Source organism: Hyperolius riggenbachi, chromosome 1 (assembly GCF_040937935.1).
Source record: "Hyperolius riggenbachi isolate aHypRig1 chromosome 1, aHypRig1.pri, whole genome shotgun sequence".
Classification (NCBI taxonomy): Eukaryota; Metazoa; Chordata; class Amphibia; order Anura; family Hyperoliidae; genus Hyperolius; species Hyperolius riggenbachi.
The window spans coordinates 630,782,735-630,803,536 of NC_090646.1; the positions used below are offsets into that span (position 1 = coordinate 630,782,735).

The 20,802-nt window shown below is 45.0% G+C and overlaps 1 protein-coding gene across 1 annotated transcript in view; it reads left to right on the forward strand.

The window, feature by feature from the left end:
* The window catches only part of IL7R (interleukin 7 receptor), a 94,447-nt gene extending 74,307 nt beyond the window's left edge, over window positions 1-20,140 (forward strand). The window contains exons 8-11 of the mRNA XM_068271841.1: window positions 7,871-8,036; window positions 8,841-8,934; window positions 15,129-15,201; window positions 19,038-20,140. Coding sequence (XP_068127942.1) covers window positions 7,871-8,036; window positions 8,841-8,934; window positions 15,129-15,201; window positions 19,038-19,538 — 834 coding nt within the window. The 3' untranslated portion in view covers window positions 19,539-20,140. The remainder of the gene's footprint in view (window positions 1-7,870; window positions 8,037-8,840; window positions 8,935-15,128; window positions 15,202-19,037) is intronic.
* Window positions 20,141-20,802: the final 662 nt, after the last annotated feature.

Sequence of the window (20,802 nt, forward strand, 5' to 3'; positions counted from 1 at the left end):
TGCAATTTGCAGGAACGGATGTTTGGCAGGAACAGATCTTTGGCAGATACTGATCTTTTGTGTCTGTACAGCATCTGTGTATGCAGCATCTTGCAAAGATTTTTATCTGATGGGGAGTTCAGCTCCATAGAATAGACTGTGTAGGTATGGCTCTCATACTACATGGATGGGGGTAAAAATGGTCTGTGATCTTTCATTTTCAAAAGACTATGGTCTGATGTGTATATGTGGCCTTAGCCATAGCTCCCAACTGTCCCTCTTTTGGAAGCCAGTCTCTCTGTCCCTCTTTCGTCCTCATTTGTCTTTCAGGACTCATGTACAGATTTATGTAAATATTTGTATTTTACTACCAAAAAAGATGAGTTTAGTTGGCTCTTAACTTTATTTCCATCCTTTAAATTGATAAATTTCTTATTTTCAAATGTTAATTTGAAGGAAAATAAACCAGGGTAAAATTGACCAGTGAGTTTTGAATTATAAAACAACATATTTTTCTTATGAAATCATTATAGTATGCATGACTAGGGGTGGGGTGTGGCAGGGGCGTGATTTGGGGTGTGGCTTAAGTGTCCCTCTTTCTGACCTTATAAAGTTGGGAGGTATGAGTATGACTGTACAAGTAATGCAGCAGTAGCCCACCAGCAATGGCTGCTATTAAATTAATGATAAGGGCTGCTTCAGGACACATAGTCAAATTTTTACAAGGTTTTCAGGTTTAATGCTGGGCATACACGGCCCAGATTCTTCTTATCAATCGAGCCGCTGATGGCTCGATTGATAATTTCCGACATGTCCGATCATCACGTGGATTGATTCCCGACTCGATCCCCGCGGGCGGACAATAGGCAAAAACGAAGCACTGATAAGCGCTGAGAAGGAAGTGTCTGTGGGGACGAGCGGGAATCGATCCGCGCGCACGAGCGGTGATGCGCCAGCATCGAGCCTCTGGCTCGATGCCGGCGCATAAACGTGCCGTGTATGCCCAGCATAAAAGTCTCATTTGATGTGGAAAGTGTTACATTCAGGCATTCTCACCACAGACGGAACTACACATTACCGGACCTCATTGAAAAAACTCTGAAGGGGTCAACAAAACCTTAAAGAGTACTGTATTTCTTTCTATATAAGATGCACCAAAAAAGCCCCTGTTCTATGCATTTGCGCGTTGCGATCGTGTAAACACTTATGCGGTCGCGAATGCACATTTTTTTGCAATCGATCCAAAAATAGCAGGGACCTTTCCCCCACTTTAAGGCGAAAAATAAGGTACCTAAATTATAAATTACAGTTTGCTTTAAACCTAAAAAGTTGCCAAGATATATAAAATCACTCATAATAAAGTGTAATTTTCTCACCCCCAGGGCCTGTATTCCACATATGGTCTTGAAATCCCCGCCCCCAGTGTGAAATTGGGCCAGGAAGATTTTTTTTTCTTTCCTAACCATAGGTGCAGTCGAGTCGGGCGTGAACGTGGGTCGACGACGTCCACCTACTTTTTTCAGAGAGTGGACGTCGTCCACCCTAGCATGTGTGGAGGGGAGACAGCACAGAGAAGGGGGAGTGATAGGCACAGCGGTGGGGCCCCAAGCCCTCACCTTGGGGCTCCCCCACCCTCGCTCTCCCCTCCAGAATGAAGTCTTGTGTGGCGGCTGGCAGCGGGCGGAACTTACCTCTGTCTCGTTCCAAGCGCCGGGAGTTCTGGTGCCGCTGCTCTGGTCTAGACCAGACCAGACTAGCGGCAAATGCAGAGAGACCATCCCGCGCCTCAACGAGACAGAGGTAAGTTACGCCCGCTGCCAGCCACCGCACAAGACTTAGTTCTGGAGGGGAGAGCGAGGGAGGGGGACCCCAAGGTGACGTCCCCCCTTCCCCACCACTGTGCCCATGATCGTTCCCTCTTTCCCTCTTCTTTGCACTGCTCCCCCTGCTGGGGGACACCTGGCTACCTATTTTGGGGACGCCTATAGACCTGGCTATACTGGGGACACCTATACACCTGGCTATGCTGGGGTCACCTATACACCTGGCTATACTGGGGACACCTATACACCGGGCTATGCTGGGGACACCTATACACCTGGCTTTGCTGGGGACACCTATACACCTGGCTACATATACTGGGGACACCTATACACCTGGCTACATATACTGGGGACACCTATACACCTGGCTACATATACTGGGGACACCTATACACCTGGCTACCTATTCTGGGGAACACTATACACATGGCTACTTATACTGAGGACACCTATAGACCTGGCTACTTATACTAGGGACACCTATAGACATGGCTACCAATACTGAGGACAACTATACACCTGGCTACCTATTCTGGGGACAACTATACACATGGCTACCTTATACTGGGGACACCTATAGACCTGGCTAGCTATACTGGGGGTACCTATTTTGTGAGAACTGCTGTCAGATCTGTATTTTTGGGGAACGGCTGCTGCCAGATTATGTGTATTTTGGGGACCTGGTGCCAGATTGTGTATGTTGGGGGACCGCTGCTGCCAGATTACATGTATTTTGGGTGATACGTGTATTTTGGGTGATCCGATGCCAGGTGACGCGTATTTTGGGGAACTGCTTCCAGATTATGTGTATTTTGGGGAACTGCTGCTGCCAAATTATGTCTATTTTGGGGGAAGCACTGCCATATTATCTGTATTTTGGAGGAACTTCTGCCAGATTACATATATTTTTGGTGAAATGCTGTCAGGTTACATCTATTTTTGGGGGATAGACTACGGCAGAGCTCAAACTTCCCCGGCAGACCTTTTACACCACTGCCAAAGTCATTTTTATTTGGCCCTACCCATGACCACGCCCACATTCTTCTGCGTGACCATGCACATTTTCGGTGCGCGGCGCAGAGATTTTTAGGGTGTGTCCACTCACCTCTTATCTCAGGACTAGACCCCTGCATAGGTGCAAAGGATGCTGGGGGATTGATGTCAAAACTCCACTCGTCATGTCCATGTGATCTAATCCAGACAGGCTGACAGACATCTGAAATAACAATTGCAGCAAACAGATAGGATAAGACAGGCTGCAGCAGTTTTCCTGTCTCTCCTCTCTGTGAAAAGACATGTAATTTGATCCAGGCAGGCAGCGAGCAAGGGAGGGAGGGGCAGGGGAGGGACCAGGCTAGAGGGGAGGGCACACTGCTGAGGGTATACTTTAGCAAAGCTTCAGCATGAAGAGAAAGAAGGAAGTGCTTCTACAGATATAAACGTGAGTCTGTTCTCTCCACTACGATGTACCAGATGTAAACTTTATATATTCATCTAACAGTACACAGTGCATAGACTGCATATACTGTATGTTTTGCCATTCAAACTTTTTTTGGGCCAGAAGTGCTCTTTAACAAAGATGCCCCCAATCCCTCAATCTAGTGGAAATAGTAGTATACAGTCCTATGCGATTTACAATGAAAACATTGTGTGGACACAGATGTACCTCCCCTCCCCTCAACATACACAGTTAAAGACCTCCAGTAAGGCTAGCTTGAACACGTGTCTCCCAAGTAAGGCTAGCTTGAACATGTGTCTCCCAAGTACACTACTCTAGGGTCTTGCCAACAATGATGTCACTTCCTGCAAGAGAGGAACTCCATATCAGTGCTGGGCGTAATGGAAAAAACTACGCTTACGGATCATTACGCGTAATTTTACGCTATTACGCATTACGGAATTATGCTTACGGCGTAGACATTTATCTACGGTTCATGTCTGTAATTACGCATAGCCCTTACGCAATTACGCGTAAGAATACCGTAATGCAGGTTGTTACGTTATTGCCTTACGCATAATTTCCTACTAGCAATTAATGCGTAAGGCAATGCTCCCAAGCGGAAAAGTTGACGCATGGATCAATGTTAGGTAGCCGCCGACTTTAAGGGTTAATAGCAAAGCCCCCTTAATTGCTGAGAGCCTCAAATTTGGAGAATATATTAAGGAGATCAAAAGGAATAAGAGGAAAAAAAATGTTTTAAAAAAGACCTTATAGTTTTTGAGAAAATCGATGTTAAAGTTTCAAAGGAAAAATATATACATTTAAAAACCCGCCGACTTTAACGGTTAATAGCAAAGCCTGCTTAAAATTTAGGAACACCAAATTTCCAGGGTATATTAAGGGGATCAGTGGGAATAAGAGGAAAAAAACATTTTTAAAAAGACTTTATAGTTTTTGAGAAAATCGATTTTTAAGTTTCAAGGGCAAAAATGTCTTTTAAATGCGGAAAATGTCAGTTTTTTTTGCACAGGTAACAATAGTGTTTTATTTTCATAGATTCCCCCAAGTGGGAAGAGTTTTACTTACTTTGTTCTGAGTGTGGGAAATATAAAAAAAAAACGACGTGGGGTCCCCCCTCCCAGACCTCTTTAACCCCTTGTCCCCCATGCAGGCTGGGATAGCCAGAATGCGGAGCACCGGCCGCGTGGGGCTCCGCACCCTGACTATACCAGCTCGCATGGTCCATGGATTGGGGGTCTCGGAAAGGGGAGGGGCAGCCAAGCTTTCCCCTCCCCCTCCGAGCCCTTGTCCAATCCAAGGACAAGGGGCTCTTTTCCACCTCCGATGGGCGGTGGAGGTGGAGGCCGCGATTTCCTGGGGGGGGTTCATGGTGGCATCTGGGAGTCCCCTTTAAAAAGGGGTCCCCCAGATGCCCACCCCCCCTCCCAGGAGAAAGGAGTATAGGGGTACTTGTACCCCTTACCCATTTCCTTTAAGAGTTAAAAGTAAATAAACACACAAACACTTAGAAAAAGTATTTTAATTGAACAAAAAACATAACCACAAAAAAAGTCCTTTAATATTCTTAATTAACCATTAATACTTACCTGTCCCTTTAAAAGCCAGTTCCCACGCAATATCCTCGGAAATGTTCTATCAGTTACAATGTAACAAAGTTATTACAATGTAACAACTTTGTTACATTGTAACTACGCCGCACCCGACATCACTCGGCGCTCAGCCGCCGCAACACTTACGCGTCCTTGCAGGACGCTAAGTCCCCGCCGGCTCCCGCTGTCCACCCCGCCCACATCTGTCACCCACATGTGGGTGACATGTGGGTGACATGTGGGAGAGGCGGGGAGGGCAGCGGGAAACCGGCGGGACTTAGCGTCCTGCACGGACCCGACAGAGCTCTGAGCTATATAGCTCAGAGCTCTCTAAGCATCTTTGTATTTGGGCTCCAAAGAGCCCCATTGGTCCTAAGCAGACCAATGGGGTTCCTTCAAATCAGAAGGAACCCCATTGGTCTGCTAAGGACCGATGGGGCTCCTTGGAGCCCAAATACAAAGATGCTTAGAGAGCTCTGAGCTATATAGCTCAGAGCTCTGTCGGGTCCGTGCAGGACGCTAAGTCCCGCCGGCTCTCGCTGCCCTCCCCGCCTCTCCCACATGTCACCTATATACATGCTGGCACCCATGGGTGCCAGCATGTATATGGGTGACAGGTGTGGGCGGAGTGGACGGCGGGAGCCGGCGGGGACTTAGCGTAAGTGTATGCGGCGGCCGGCGGGTGAGCGGCGAAAGATGTCGGGTGCGGTGGAGTTACAAAGTAACAAAGTTGTTACATTGTAATAACTTTGTTACATTGTAACTGATTAGCCAATTTCCGAGGATATTGCGTGGGAACTGGCTTTTAAAGGGACAGGTAAGTATTAATGGTTAATTAAGAATATTAAAGGACTTTTTTCGTGGTTATGTTTTTTGTTCAATTAACCGCTTGCCGCCCGCGCCACGCCAGTAGGCGTGGCCGCGGCGGCAGCCCCAGGACCAGCTAACGCCAATTAGTCCTGGGGCAGCAGTTTACGGGAGATCGCGCGCACGGTGCACGCGCATCTCCCGCTTGGTGGGCGGAGCTGAGCTCCGCCTTCAGTCTCCGAGCGGCAATCGCCGCTCGGGAGACTGTTACACGGCGAAACCGCCGTGTATTTACATGTGCAGCGCTGCGATCAGCAGCAGCGCTGCACTGGGGACAGCCGTGTCCATGGGGACAAGAGAGCGATCGGCTCTCATAGGCAGAAGCCTATGACAGCCGATCGCCGTGATTGGCCGGCTGGGGGGAGGGAGGAGATTTAGAATAAAAAAAAAAGAAAAAGGCAAAAAATATTAAAAAAACAAACAAACAAATATTTATAAAAAAAAAAAAAAACACAGGGGGGGGGGCGATCAGACCTCACCAACAGAGAGCTCTGTTGGTGGGGAGAAAAGGGGGGGGGAGATCACTTGTGTGCAGAGGTATACGGCCCTGCAGCTTGGCCTTAAAGCTGCAGTGGCCAATTATGGTAAAATTAGGCTGGTCACTAGGGGGGTTTACCACCATGGTCCTCAAGAGGTTAAAATACTTTTTCTAAGGGTTTGTGTGTTTATTTACTTTTAACTCTTAAAGGAAATGGGTAAGGGGTTTAAAGGGGACTCCCAGATGCCACCATGAACCCCCCCTCCAGGAAATCGCGGCCTCCACCTCCACCGCCCATCGGAGGTGGAGAAGAGCCCCTTGTCCTTGGATTGGACAAGGGCTCAGAGGGGGAGGGGAAAGCTTGGCTGCCCCTCCCCTTCCGAGACCCCCCAATCCATGGACCATGAGGGCTGGTATAGTCAGGGTGCGGAGCCCCACACGGCCGGTGCTCCGCATTCTGGCTATCCCAGCCTGCATGGGGGACAAGGGGTTAAAGAGGTCTGGGAGGGGGGACCCCACGTCGTTTTTTTTTTATATTTCCCACACTCAGAACGAAGTAAGTAAAACTCTTCCCACTTGGGGGAATCTATGAAAATAAAACACTATTGTTACCTGTGCAAAAAAAACTGACATTTTCCGCATTTAAAAGACATTTTTGCCCTTGAAACTTAAAAATCAATTTTCTCAAAAACTATAAGGTCTTTTTGAAAAAAATAATTTTCCTCTTATTCCCACTGATCCCCTTAATATACCCTGGGAATTTGGTGTTCCTAAATTTTAAGCAGGCTTTGCTATTAACCGTTAAAGTCGGCGGGTTTTTAAATGTATATATTTTTCCTTTGAAACTTTAACATCGATTTTCTCAAAAACTATAAGGTCTTTTTGAAAAATTTTTTTCCTCTTATTCCTTCTGATCTCCTTAATATATTCTCCAAATTTGAGGCTCTTAGCACTTAAAGGGGCTTTGCTATTAACCCTTAAAGTCATCGGCTTTTTTATATTATACGGGAGCGTAATATTACGCGATTACGGCAGACTGTGTAATTTCAATAGGAGTTTACTGTCTTACACATAATTTGTTACGCGTAATAACGTAACCTACGGTCTACGCGTAATTAATTACGTGTAATACCGTAACCTTACACGTAACGCTTACGGTGCATTTGTAGTGAATTACGATGCGTAATTACGCTAATGCGTAATTTCGGCCCAGCACTGCTCCATATGCCTTACAACCAGAGTGTTCATCTGGATGCATTTTCAAAATGTTTTTTCATTTTTATTTTTGGAGTTCAGGTTGGGTTGTGATGTGTTGTGATGAGCAAAATTCCATCCAAAATTAGTTATGTTATTTTTCAAATTTTTCGAGAATTTTTGTGGAATAAATATAATTTTTTTTGCATTTTCGCTGTAAAAATTGTTGCAGTAAAAATATTGTTTTTCTGTTTTGTTGTTCTTTGCACCCTTTTTTTGTGGTAAAATAACAAATTTTTTTCGCAAATCTCAAAAACGTGAAAATACAAGCCTTCTTTTGTAAAAATTTCTCAAAAATCGAAAATAGCATTTTCAATGCAAAAATGGCTTTGGCCGAACATTCGCAAGCAACAATGATCATGTGTACTTCAGAGACCAAATAATCAGTGAAATATAACCAAACACGTGTACTGCTTAGTGTTTTGAAGGTAATGACATAGACATCCCAAAGAAGAACCTGGACAATTCAGCACAGTACGAGGCAAGAGTTAGATCTAAGCCAAATGGAATTTACTATGATGGTCCCTGGAGTGAATGGAGTGATACGGTCCCCTTTGTAACTGTCAAGGACACGGTTGATAAAGGTAACAAAAGTTTTTGCTGAGTGGCAACAATAAAATTTATTTATCAAAGTTTCATGATGAAACTACTTGAAAATTAATGTAGCCTAAGATATAACAAATTACAAATTATGGGGAATAATTTTCAGCTGAAATTTAATACCCATCCCCAATGTTCTGTTCACATCCCTTCTTCCTGTGGTGACCCCACAGGCTAGGGATGTTTCTACCAGGGATCATATAATATTTGTGGCCAACGTGATTTCCCACACCCATAACAAGTGTGGCTAGCATGAATTCCCACACCCATAACAAGTTTGTCCATTATGATTTCCCACATCCATAACAAGTGTGGCCATTATGATTTCCCACATCCAAAATACCAGTAAGTGTAGTCTTCCTGATTTCCTACACCCATAACAAATGTGACAACCAAGAATTCCCACACACCTATAACAAATTTGGCCACTATGATTTCCCACACCCATAAGTGTGGCCTCCGTGATTTCCCACACCCATAACAAGTGTGGCCACAATAATTACCTACAATAACTGTGGCCACCATGATTTCCCACACCCATAACAAGTGTGGCCACAATAATTTCCTACAATAAGTGTGGCCACCGTGATTTTCCACACTCATAACAAGTACTATGTACAGAACTACAGAAGATGTTAGCGCTAATAATATGATCATTCAGAATCTAATAGATCTGGCTTACATGCAAGTTTCATGTCCATTGTCAGCAGCTTAGAAGTGCGCCAGACCTATCACCATGTTATGTGTATATTTTATTCACATGCTTTCCTGCCATCTCTGTATTCAAGGTGAAGACATACTCCTGCCCGTCGTGTGCCTGACAGTTGTGCTCGCTGTACTCCTTGTCATCATCGTATTGATTAAATGTTTCTGGAAAAACAGGTGAGAATAGTACATTATAACCAAATCAGAATTCCAGACAAAAATATTGTTTTGGCTTCCAAATGTGGATGGATTCTATTATTATTATTATTGATTTATAAAGTGCCAACATATTCCGTGGCGCTGTACAAAGTAAGAAACAAACATGGGGTACATAATACAGACAATGGTGTACACTAATATCATTTTAAATGATGGTTTTTATTATTTAGTGAGAAAAAAAACTTCAAATCTACATGGCCCTGTGTGAAAAAGTGATTGCCCCCCCTTGTTAAAAAATAACTTAACTGTGGTTTATCACACCTGAGTTCAATTTCTGTAGTCACCCCCAGGCCTGATTACTGCCACGCCTGTTTCAATCAAGAAATCACTTAAATAGGCGCTATCTGACACAGAGGAGTAGACCAAAAGCACCTCAAAAGCTAGACATCATGCCAAGATCCAAAGAAATTCAGGAACAAATGAGAACAAAAGTACTGTAATTGAGATCTATCAGTCTGGTAAAGGTTATAAAGCCATTTCTAAAGCTTTGGGACTCCAACGAACAGTGGCGTAGCTAAGGAGCTGTGGGCCCCGATGCAAGTTTTACAATGGGCCCCCCCATGCACTCTATACATAGCAATTGAAACGGCGCACTAAAAGCTGCCAATGGCAACTACAATGTCAGAGGTGCAAGAAGGGGATGGGGAATAGTTTGTTAATGATTACCACTATTCAAAGTATATATAGAAGTGATTATTATGAGCACAGGACCAATATAAAGCTAATACTGTAGTTGAGGGAGGGCCATTCGGGGCCCCTCTGGCCCAAGGGCCCCGATGCGGTCGCTACCGCTGCACCCCCTATTGCTACGCCCCTGCCAACGAACCACAGTGAGAGCCATTATCCACAAATGGCAAAAACATGGAACAGTGATGAACCTTCCCAGGAGTGGCCGACCGACCAAAATTACCCCAAGAGCGCAGAGAAAACTCATCCGAGAGGCCACAAAAGACCCCAGGACAACATCTAAACAACTGCAGGCCTCACTTGCCTCAATTAAGGTCAGTGTTCACGACTCCACCATAAGAAAGAGACTGGGCAAAAATGGCCTGCATGGCAGATATCCAAGGCGCAAACCACTTTTAAGCAAAAAGAACATTAAGGCTCGTCTCAATTTTGCTAAAAAACATCTCAATGATTGCCAAGACTTTTGGGAAAATACCTTGTGGACCGACAAGACAAAAGTTGGACTTTTTGGAAGGTGCGTGTCCCGTTACATCTGGCGTAGAAGTAACACAGCATTTCAGCAAAAGAACATCATACCAACAGTAAAATATGGTGGTGGTAGTGTGATGGTCTGGGGTTGTTTTGCTGCTTCAGGACCTGGAAGGCATGCTGTGATAGATGGAACCATGAATTCTACTGTCTACCAAAAAATCCTGAAGGAGAATGTCCGGCCATCTGTTCGTCAACTCAAGCTGAAGCGATCTTGGGTGCTGCAGCAGGACAATGACCCAAAACACACCAGCAAATCCACCTCTGAATGGCTGAAGAAAAACAAAATGAAGACTTTGGAGTGGCCTAGTCAAATTCCTGACCTAAATCCTATTGAGATGTTGTGGCATGACCTTAAAAAGGTGGTTCATGCTAGAAAACCCTCAAATATAGCTGAATTACAACAATTCTGCAAAGATGAGTGGGCCAAAATTCCTCCAGAGCGCTGTAAAAGACTCGTTGCAAGTTATTGCCAACGATTGATTGCAGTTATTGCTGCTAAGGGTGGCCCAACCAGTTATTAGGTTCAGGGGGCAATTTTTTTTCACACAGGGCCATGTAGGTTTTGAGGGTTTTTTTCTCACTAAATAATAAAAACCATAATTTAAAACTGCATTTTGTGTTCAATTATGTAATCTTTGACTAATAGTTAACGGTTTTTGATGAGCAGAAACATTTAAGTGTGACAAACATGCAAAAGAATAAAATCAGGAAGGGGGCAAATAGTTTTTCACACCACTGTAATTAGTGACAAAATACAAAAAATGATACAGCATACAGAGTACAAAATACAGAAGTGGTAATGACAGTGATAAAAGTAACATGATGAATAAAATGTATAATGATTTCCAAGACACAAAAGGGGGAGAGAGCCCTGCCCTTGCGAGCTTACAATCTAAAGGGAATGGGGGGAAACAAGAGGAGGGGTAGTATACTATAAAATATATAAAGGCAGTGTGTTTTAGGATACCTAGTAGGAGTGCAATTTGGTCTTAGGACAAAGGAAAGTGGCCTAGGGTAGCGCATATGCTTGTCAGAACAAATGAGTTTTTAGAGAGCGTTTAAAAGTAACAAAGGTTGGAGAGTGACGGATGTGTTGTGGTAGGGGATTACAGAGAAGGGGTGAAGCGCGTGCAAAATCTTGTAAGCGGGAATGTGAGGAGGTGATTCTAGAGGAGGACAACAGAAGATCGTGTGCAGATCTGAGATTGCGATTGGGTTTGTATCTGGAAATGAGTGATGATATGTACCGGGGAGAGAGATTGTGGAGAGCTTTGTAGGTTAGGGTTAGGAGTTTGAACTGGATCCTCTGGTTAATTGGCAGCCAGTGAAGAGCTTGACAGAGAGGGTCAGCTGAGGAAGATCGAGAAGAAAGATGAATGAGACGAGCAGCTGAGTTCAGTACCGACTGGAGCGGGGCCAGTTTGTTAGAAGGTAGTCCACAAAGTAGTACATTGCAGTAGTCCAGACGAGAAATTATAAGAGCATGTATTAACATTTTGGTTGTGTCTTGAGTGAGAAAGGGACGGATGTGAGATATGTTTTTGAGTTGGAGATGGCAGGAGCTGGTTATGGAGTGAACATGAGGAATAAAGAGAGAGAAGAGTCGAATATTACCCCCAAGCACCGTGCTTTGGGAACTGAAGTGATGGGAGTGTTATTAACATTTATAGTTACTTCAGGCAGAGAGGTGGCCAGAGACGGTGGAAAAATTATTAGTTCCGTTTTACTCATATTAAGTTTTAGGAAGCAAGAGGACATGAAGGAGGATATAGCAGACAAGCAGTCAGGAACACGCTTGAGGAGGGAGTTAAGGTCTGGGTCCGAGAGGTAGAGTTGTGTATCGTCTGCATACAGGTGGTATTGAAAAACGAATGAGTTGATTAAGTCACCAAGACCGCGCATGTAGATGGAAAAGAGGAGGGGACCAAGGACAGAGCCTTGGGGAACCCCGACAGACAAAGCATGAGGAGAAGAGATCTGATCTGAGTAGGAGACTGTGAAGGACCTTCCAGAGAGGTAGGAAGATAACCATGTGAGAGCAAGGCCCTTTATTCCTACATTTGAAAGTATTTGTAAGAGTAAGGTGTGGTAAACCGTATCAAATGCTGATGACAGGTCAAGAAGGATGAGTATGGAAAATTGACCTTTGGATTTGGCTGTACGGAGGTCATTGGCCACTTTGGTAAGGGCCGTTTCCGTGGAGTGGTTGGAGCGAAAGCCAGACTGGAACTGATCAAGTAGGGAGTTAGCAGATAAATAATTGCTTAATTCTGCATTATTTATCAATTAGTTGTTGTTCAATTAGTTTGGATGCAAATGGGAGAAGTGAGACTGGGCGGTAGTTGGCGAGTGTGGTAGGATCTAGAGATGTTTTTTTAAGTAGTGGTGTCACAACAGCCTTTTTGAGTGGCGACGTACATTAAAATAACCTTCCTTACACTTCGGTTCGGTACAGTTTGTTTGTAGAGAGCATAGAAAGTGGAGCTGGAAATGATTGTGTGTTCAGCTGAACTTGAAAAGAGGCAGTAAAAGATGCATAATGTTAAAAATCCTAATTTTAAATAGGAACTTTAGCAAAAAAGGGGTAAAGAAAATAAATAAATACATTGCAAAGTGAGAAGTTAGATAAACACAAGAGAGATTAAGAAATTATTGATATTCGCCATGTAATTTGTTCATATTGTTTGATCCACAATCAGCCTGCAGGTTATCATCTTTACTACTGGAAGACATGAAAAAAAACTAGACAGCACCAACTGCCATTATCTATAACCACACCCACTAACATTGCGATAGGCTAAAAGTTTTTTTTTTTTTATACTGTAGATATACATATGCACAGAGGGAGATACTTGCTATACTGCTTGGCAGTTGGAAAAAGCTGTTATTTCCCACAATGCAACAAGGCTCCCACAGTAAGATGTCAGGCCTAACATCACACTGTGGGAGGGTTTTCACCACAATATCAGCCATAGTTAGTTTTAGTTAAAGTAAGTAGGTGTTTTTTGACCCAAGGTTCTCCTTGGGTTCACTTTAACCCTTTTCCTGCCAGCCTATTTATCCTAAAAACGAACACCTACTGCCAAGCAGTTTTTAGACATTTTGCACTCATTAGGTTTACTTGATTTTTGATAAGAAAACCTACATGAAATTGGACATATTATATATTTTTATTTCCGTAATCAATTGAACACTGAAACAAAGTGTTGTACTTTTCTGGAGATATAACAACATTTTTGAGTGAAAAATGTAAAAAAAAGGTGAAAGAAAAAATAAAATATTTGTCTGTTGTGTTTTTTTTCAAAGAAGAATTACGCCCTGATTCTGCTGAATCCAACGATACTGGATATGTATTGGTACCCCACTTTTCTTGTCCTGGAATAGGTGCCACCAGTACAGGTAGCCAGATATAGGTGCAGCCAGTATAGGTAGCCTGGAATAGGTGCGCCAGATATAGGTGCAGCCAGTATATGTAGCCAGAAATAGATGGCCCAGTCCAAGTAGCCAGGTATAGGTGCAGCCAGTATAGGTAACCAGAAATAGGTGTGCCGGTACAGGTAGCCAGATATAGGTTCAACCAGTCGAGTGCTTAAATTACAGCGCATGTAGATTTGGGCACAACTGCTGCCACTATAGGCTGTAATAGGTATTACAGCTATAGCAGTGCACACAGAGTAACTCCGGCGCCGTCAGAAGATGGAGCTGAAGTCACTTTTAAATCACAATAATTCGGCTTCCAGCAATTGCTGGAAGCCTAATTATTTCATTCCCCACCATCCATGGCAGCCTGGAGGGGGAATAGTATTTAGTGCGGCCGGGAACTTGTACAGCAGCAGGATCAGCCATATACCGGCTGTATCCTGCGCCAAGTCTGGCAGGTATAATTGCCCCAGCATAGGTAGTAGGTATAGGAACTCCAGTATAGATAGCAGGTATAGGTGCCACTGTGGGGAGGGGGTCGACATCATCCTCCCTCCCTCCCTCCACATGGGTCCCCCTCCTGTGGCCCCCCTGCAATGCTGGAGTGCAGCCGTGCAGTATCTGTGAGTCATACAGGAAGTAGAGAGGAGATAGGAGACAGCTGCCGGCGGGAGGCATGCGGCATGAAGCTAGTAATTACACACCGACCGCTGCTCCAGCACTTAGGGTGGCAGAGGAGGGGAGCCCATGTGGAGGGAGGTAAGAAAGACGTCGGCCCCTCTCTCCACTGCTTCCCTGGGGAGAAAAAGCCAAATAACTTACTAGCTGCATTGCTGGCAGTTGGAACCTTTTCCAGCCACGATGTACCTAGTACGTGCTTGGCAGGGAAAGGGTTAAAGCCACGATAAGTGGTGTATGCGCACAAAGATTCACGGAGAGGCCTAGCCTGGAATGAGGACATGTTATTATGGCACAGCCATTTCCCAGCAACAGTATTTTATCTGAGCATATGGCTAACCACACGAACTATAGCACCAGGCTTTTCCATTTGCATGTGCAGCCCTCCCAAGTGCTGTATCCCCCATAGGCCAAAGCCTCTGTAGCCTTTGCAGAAATCAAGTTCAGCTCAAAAACAAGGTAAGTGAGGCATCTGTACTAGATGTTATTAGGTAGTGGCAGGGGTGTAGCAATAGGGGTTGCAGAGGTTGCGACTGCATCGGGGCCCTTGGGCCAGAGGGGCCCTGAAGGGCCCACCCCTCACCCACAGTATTAGCTCTCTATTGGTCCTGTGCTGGTAATAATCACCTCTACAGATACTTTGAATAGTGGTAATCATTAACAAACTCCTCGCCATCCCCTTCTTGCACCTCTGACACTGTAGTTGCCATTGGCAGGTTTTGGTGCGCTGTATAAATTGTTATGTATAGAGTGCATCGGGGCCCACAGCTCCTTAGCTGCGCCACTGGGTAGTGGATTGCTTAAACTTTAATATTAAATGCATTTTGTTTTCCCAGAATAAAGCCTGTGATTTGGCCAGAAATTCCAGACCATAAAAATGCATTGGAGAAATTATGTCACAAGCCAAAGGTATGTATGTCCACAGCTTACAGGCACTGTAGGCACGTGCTCATGATGAGCCAGAACTCCTAGGAGTGTGTAAACAGGAGTGTGTAAGAGGCTACAATAGACCAAAAAGCCCCCTTACTAAAATGCTATGGAAAACAAGTTTGCCTTCTTCAAACAGAATTATTCAGGTTGGAGTGAGCTCCGAGATGTTTCCCACAATGCATCACTGCTGAATATGCAAATCATCCATTGTTGTCCCTGTAAACTAAAGACATTTCCAGATTCCCTAGAATGTGCCAGCTTGTTAACCCCCCTGGCGGTACGCACGACACAGTATCAGGCTAGCTGCCGCAGGGGATCGCATGGCCCGGGAGGATTTTTTTTTCATAAAATGTGTTCAATATTCTTCAGCTAGCACTTGGCTAGCTACCTGTGCCCCTCAAGGGATCCCGCGATGGCGCAACCTCCCAATCAGCTCCAGGCTTCGCTATGGGGAGGATCAGGACTGCGCATGACGTCATGACGTCGATGACGTCATGTCCAATATGGCGACGAGTGAAGCTAATTGGGAAGCCGCAGCTCTCCGATCACGGCTGGGTAAATATTGCCGCGGGGGAGCAGATAGGTGCCGGGGACTTGGGGGACAAAGGTAGCTATCCTAGTGCTAGCTACGAAGTTTAAAGAGACTCTGTAACAAAATGTTCAGCCTTATTTCTTCTATCCTATAAGTTCCTATACCTGTTCTAATGTGCTCTGTCTTACTGCAGCCTTTCCTAGCTGCACAGTGGCTGTATTATCTCTGTTATATAATCTAATCTTCTTTCCTCTGATGGCTTTGTCAGGCTCAGGCACTCAGGCTGGAATGTGCTGCTCTGCTTGTGATAGGATAGAAGCTATACAGACCCTCTCCAGGCCCCCTGCAGGCTCTGTATGAGTCACAGACTGAGCTTCTCTCAGCCTATCACAAGCTGGTTAGCAGCCATGTCTTTTGTTTGTAAACACTGCCTAAAACTGGCAATTACAAGCCAGGATTGCAGCAGGGAGTGGCAGAAACAGCACAGAGGGGCCCAGGAGAACATAATGAATAGAATGGTACGTTTTTATTGTAAGAATTTTAAAGTACAGGTTCTGTTTAAAACAAGTTTTATTCTAAAAATCCCCCTGCGTACCGCCAGGGAGGTTAAATATACAGAGTCACAATAATCCAACAACATGCATACACACTGTTTTGGATTGGTTGATCCTCAAGTCCTACTACCCCATAGACTAGAGCCATGTAGTGATAAAGATCATCCAATCCAAAACAGTCTGTATGTATGTTGGATTATTGTGGCTGTGTATATTTAACAAGCTGACACATCATTGCATTCCAGCGGATTTGCTTACAGGGACAACAATGGATCATTTGCATATTCAGCAGTGATGCATTGTGGGAGACATCATATGCTCACTCCAACCTGAATAATTGCAAATACTTTCTGTTTTAAGAAGGCAAACTTTTGTTTTCCATATTGTTTTCCAGTACAGGAAGAGTTAAAAAAAACAACGTATTTTGTTATCCATGCAAAAGAGCTTCTCTGAGCTATTTGACCAACTTGGACCAATACAGTCCTGTTTTTTGAAGCACTAAGGGCTCGTTTCCACTGTTGCATTGCGGAATCGCCTGGATTCCACCGCGGACGAAATCGCATGCGGATGCGTTTCCGCATGCTGTTTTCCCTGCGATTTCGCATGCGATTTCGCATGGCTAGGAAGCAGGCGAATTTAACCATGTCACTGCCTGTGTAAAGTTCTATAGCCTTACATGCGAAATCGTATGCGAAATCGCGGGGAAAACCGCATGACAAAGCCGCATGCGATTTCCCTATTAAAAGCATTGCGGGCGATTCGCCCACATTCCTGCCGCACGAGAAATTTTCCCCGCACAACAAAACGCACCCGCACGACGCACAAGTGGAAACAATCCCATCCACTTGTATTGCCTATGCCCTATGCGAATCCGCATGCGGTGCCTGTATGCGGATTCGCTATAGTGGAAACGAGCCCTTAAACAGCCAAGAAGCAATGAGAGACAGCTTTGATAAGGTTTTACTGCAGGAAAGTTTAAAGGGTCTTTATTTCTGCTGAGTTTTTTTTCCATTTCAGGATTGCTTTAAGTTGTATTATTGAGTAGTAAGCACTAGTAGACCAAATGGAGGTCCCTTTCAAACTCAGATTCAAAGCTATATAACAGGTGATTTTGATAGACTTTAGGAAGGCATTTTGTAGAAAACATAGGATACAATATTACACATTCAAAACTACCCAGTGCCTTGGGCCTTTGTTTAGAATGCCTATGCCCAGTCTACAAGATTTAGTGAGCTCCTGTGTTGACTTTTGTAAAATGTATGGCTTTACTTGCTCCCCTTGCTCAAAGTATCAGGTCAATTGTTACTATGTAGTGATCACTATTTTCCAAGTTCTCCAGAACCCATACATTTGATACTATGTATGCCGTGTTTGAAAAGGCATAGAGAACTAAATTTTAAATAGGGTCGTTCAGTTGATCATTATAAAGCAGCACAAGTGGAAGAAAGGGGAGAATGCCTGGGTACCACACCACGTTCCAGCCTGTTAAACTCCCCTCCGCCCCAGAGGGATATTGGATCCCATCCCCTGGCATGGAGAATGTGAGTGCCTCCCCCTCCCCTTGGAGTATTCTACATAGCTAAACAGCCTAGGCTAGGGAGGGCATTGTTACATACTAATATAGATGTAGGAGCTGTTTCTGATGCTGAAACCAGGATAATAATGTAAAAGTGGGCATCCTGAATAATGTAGTTTATTCTACTATCTTGTTTCCCCAAAAATAAGACTCTGTCTGGTATTAATTTTTGCTCCAAAAGATGTGCTAAGGCTAATTTTCAGAGGATGTCTTATTTTTAGGGAAACACTGGTAGTTTTCCCATACAAAATGTATATACTGCACTAGTGACCCATGCCCATTTAAAAACAGGCTCTAGATCTGTCTGTGCGCACACCCGCCCGCTACTGCGCGTGCGCACCCGCCCGCTCGCCGACCACATGCTCGGCCGGCCTCCTGCCCATGCTGCACCCTGTCCCAAAGGCTGTGTCAGTGCAGGACATGTGCAGTAGCGCAAAAGCACTGGCACGGGGACAGGATGCAGGGACACTTGCCTTTTTATTAGGTAGGATGCCATGCTGAAACACAAGCAGCATACACAGAGCTTGTGGTTTGCAGATATTGACTCTAACTTACAAGAACTTGATTCTGCTGCTCATGTGAGTAAAGCTGGCCACTAACGTTCCAATTTCTAGCGAAAAATCGTTTGAGCAATCAGAAATTCTGATCGGATTGGTTGTAAATAATCTCAGTTGATGGGCACAATCGATAATAAATGATTATAAAAACAATCGTCCAATTGAATTTTCGTCGAACCAAAATTTGGATTTTCTTGTTGGTCGTGATAGATAGGAGGCAATGATTGGTTAGTTGATGGTATAGTGAACGATTTTTCGTCCGATCAGAATTTCCGATCGCTCGAACGATTTTTCGCTAGAAATTGAACCAATAGTGGCCACCTAGAGTGTCTATTTCTTTCAGGCAGAGAACTCTCAGTCAGGCTCTCCAGAGCTATGATAGGATAAGTGTTGTGTCCTGGGAAGAGGTGAAGTGCTACTGCTGCTTATAACTTTACAACAGATCAGGAGGGCTTACGTTCAGGGGAGGGCTTATATTTCAAGCATGCTAGGAATTCCTGCTAGGGCTTATTCTCAGGAGATGTCTTACTTTAGGTGGAAACATGGTATATGTCATTACAGTGCCTCTTTAACAGTATTTTTTTTTTATCTTGCAGCACATCCATATAAGCTTCAACCCTGACTATTTTGATAACTATCTTATCAATAAAGTAGATTATATGAAAGCACAAGTGAGGACAGAAGACAATTTTCAGAACTTTTCAACAACTACTCAAAGGGAAGCGCAGCTTGGCATTAACACATGTAATGGCACAACCTCACCAGAAGTGGGCAGCAAAGACCCTTTCACTAATTTTAGCCACATTGGACCATGCAGTGAGCCCTCGGGTCACATGACTGCCAGTGAAACTCAGGGTAACAGTTCACAAGGGAATTCTGGAAATTTTGAGAAAGCTATACTGTCTTCTAGTGACTGGATCTCTAAGTGCAACGCAAGCGGCAGTCCGGTGACGTCAGTAGCTAGTTCCAATGTGGTAAAACAGCCAAACAATGGATTGAGAGGATTTTGCTGGGATGATTTTTATATTGCCATGTCCACTTCTATGTCTGCCTTCAAGACACCAAACAATACTGTAAAGCAGTCCGTTAATATCTAGGGCAGTAGGGAACCTATGGCTCGGGAGCCAGATGTGGCTCTTTTGATGGCTACATCTGGCTCACAGACAAATCAGTAGGGGATGATTCACTAAACTACAATTTTCAAAGTAGGCACGCTACTGCTGTAGCGTGCACTGCTAACTTACTTGTGCTCCCTCCAAAACGAATGGCCACTCCAATTGTCCCACTCTGTCAGGTCCAGTGACTATGTAGGACGAGATCACCACACTTTGGTTGGCCCAATAGGCTGCCTGTCACTGGACAGGCAGCCTATTGGGCCAAAGTGAGAGGATCTCATCCTACAAAGTGTATCAACCCCCAAGTTAGCTAGCCAATTGTACAAGCTGTTAGTCAGTATTTCTTCTGTCTGGCTCTCAGGGAAATTGCAGATGTTACTGAAACCCAAGAGAAGCTGAAGTTGTGTCTGACACTTCCGCTGCCCGGAGGATCAACTCTGTACACATCACCATGGCAATAGGGATGTGAGCCCTCTGCTGCACATGCGCACTGTCCCAGTTTGAAACATATTGTATGCAGGGCTGGTCCGCCCATGAGGCGGGATGAAACAAATGCCTCAGGCGGCACTTCTGGGGGGACGACACCCGCCTGCCCGTGGGTGTGGGGGGCCACCGAGCTGGAAGGGGTAGCGGGCAGCAAGGGAGTATTGGGCACAGCGGTTTGGAGGGGGGTCGAACCCCACCTCCCTCGCCTGGGTCCCCCTATCTGCGTTCACCCTCCAGCTTTTAGCTGCTACTAGTAAGAGGCAGTGGGCGGGGACGACTCACCTCTTCCGCGTTCCAGCATGCGTTCTATTTTCATCACTTCCTGCAATGCCGCCCACTGTATTGTAAGTGGACGGCATTGCAGGAAGTGAGACAGTGGAACGCACGCTGGAACGCGGAAGAGGTTAGTCGTGCCCGCCCGCTGCCTCTTACCTGTAGCGACTAAAAGCTGGAGGGGGAGAGCAGATAGGGGGATGCAGGCAAGGGGGGGGGGTCTTACTCCCTCCCCACCGCTGTGCCCAATACCCCCTTCTGCCCGCTACCCCCTCCAGCTCGGTGGCCCCCCACTCACGGGTTGGGGGGGATGGGGGTGGCAATTTTTCCGACGTTTGCCTCAGGCGGCAAAAAGTCTAGGGCCGGCCCTGATTGTATGGCTCTCACAGAATTACATTTTAAAATATGTGGAGTTTATGGCTCTCTCAGCCAAAAAGGTTCCTGACCCCTGATCTAGGGGTTCAAGTTTGAAGGGGTCTACTGATAG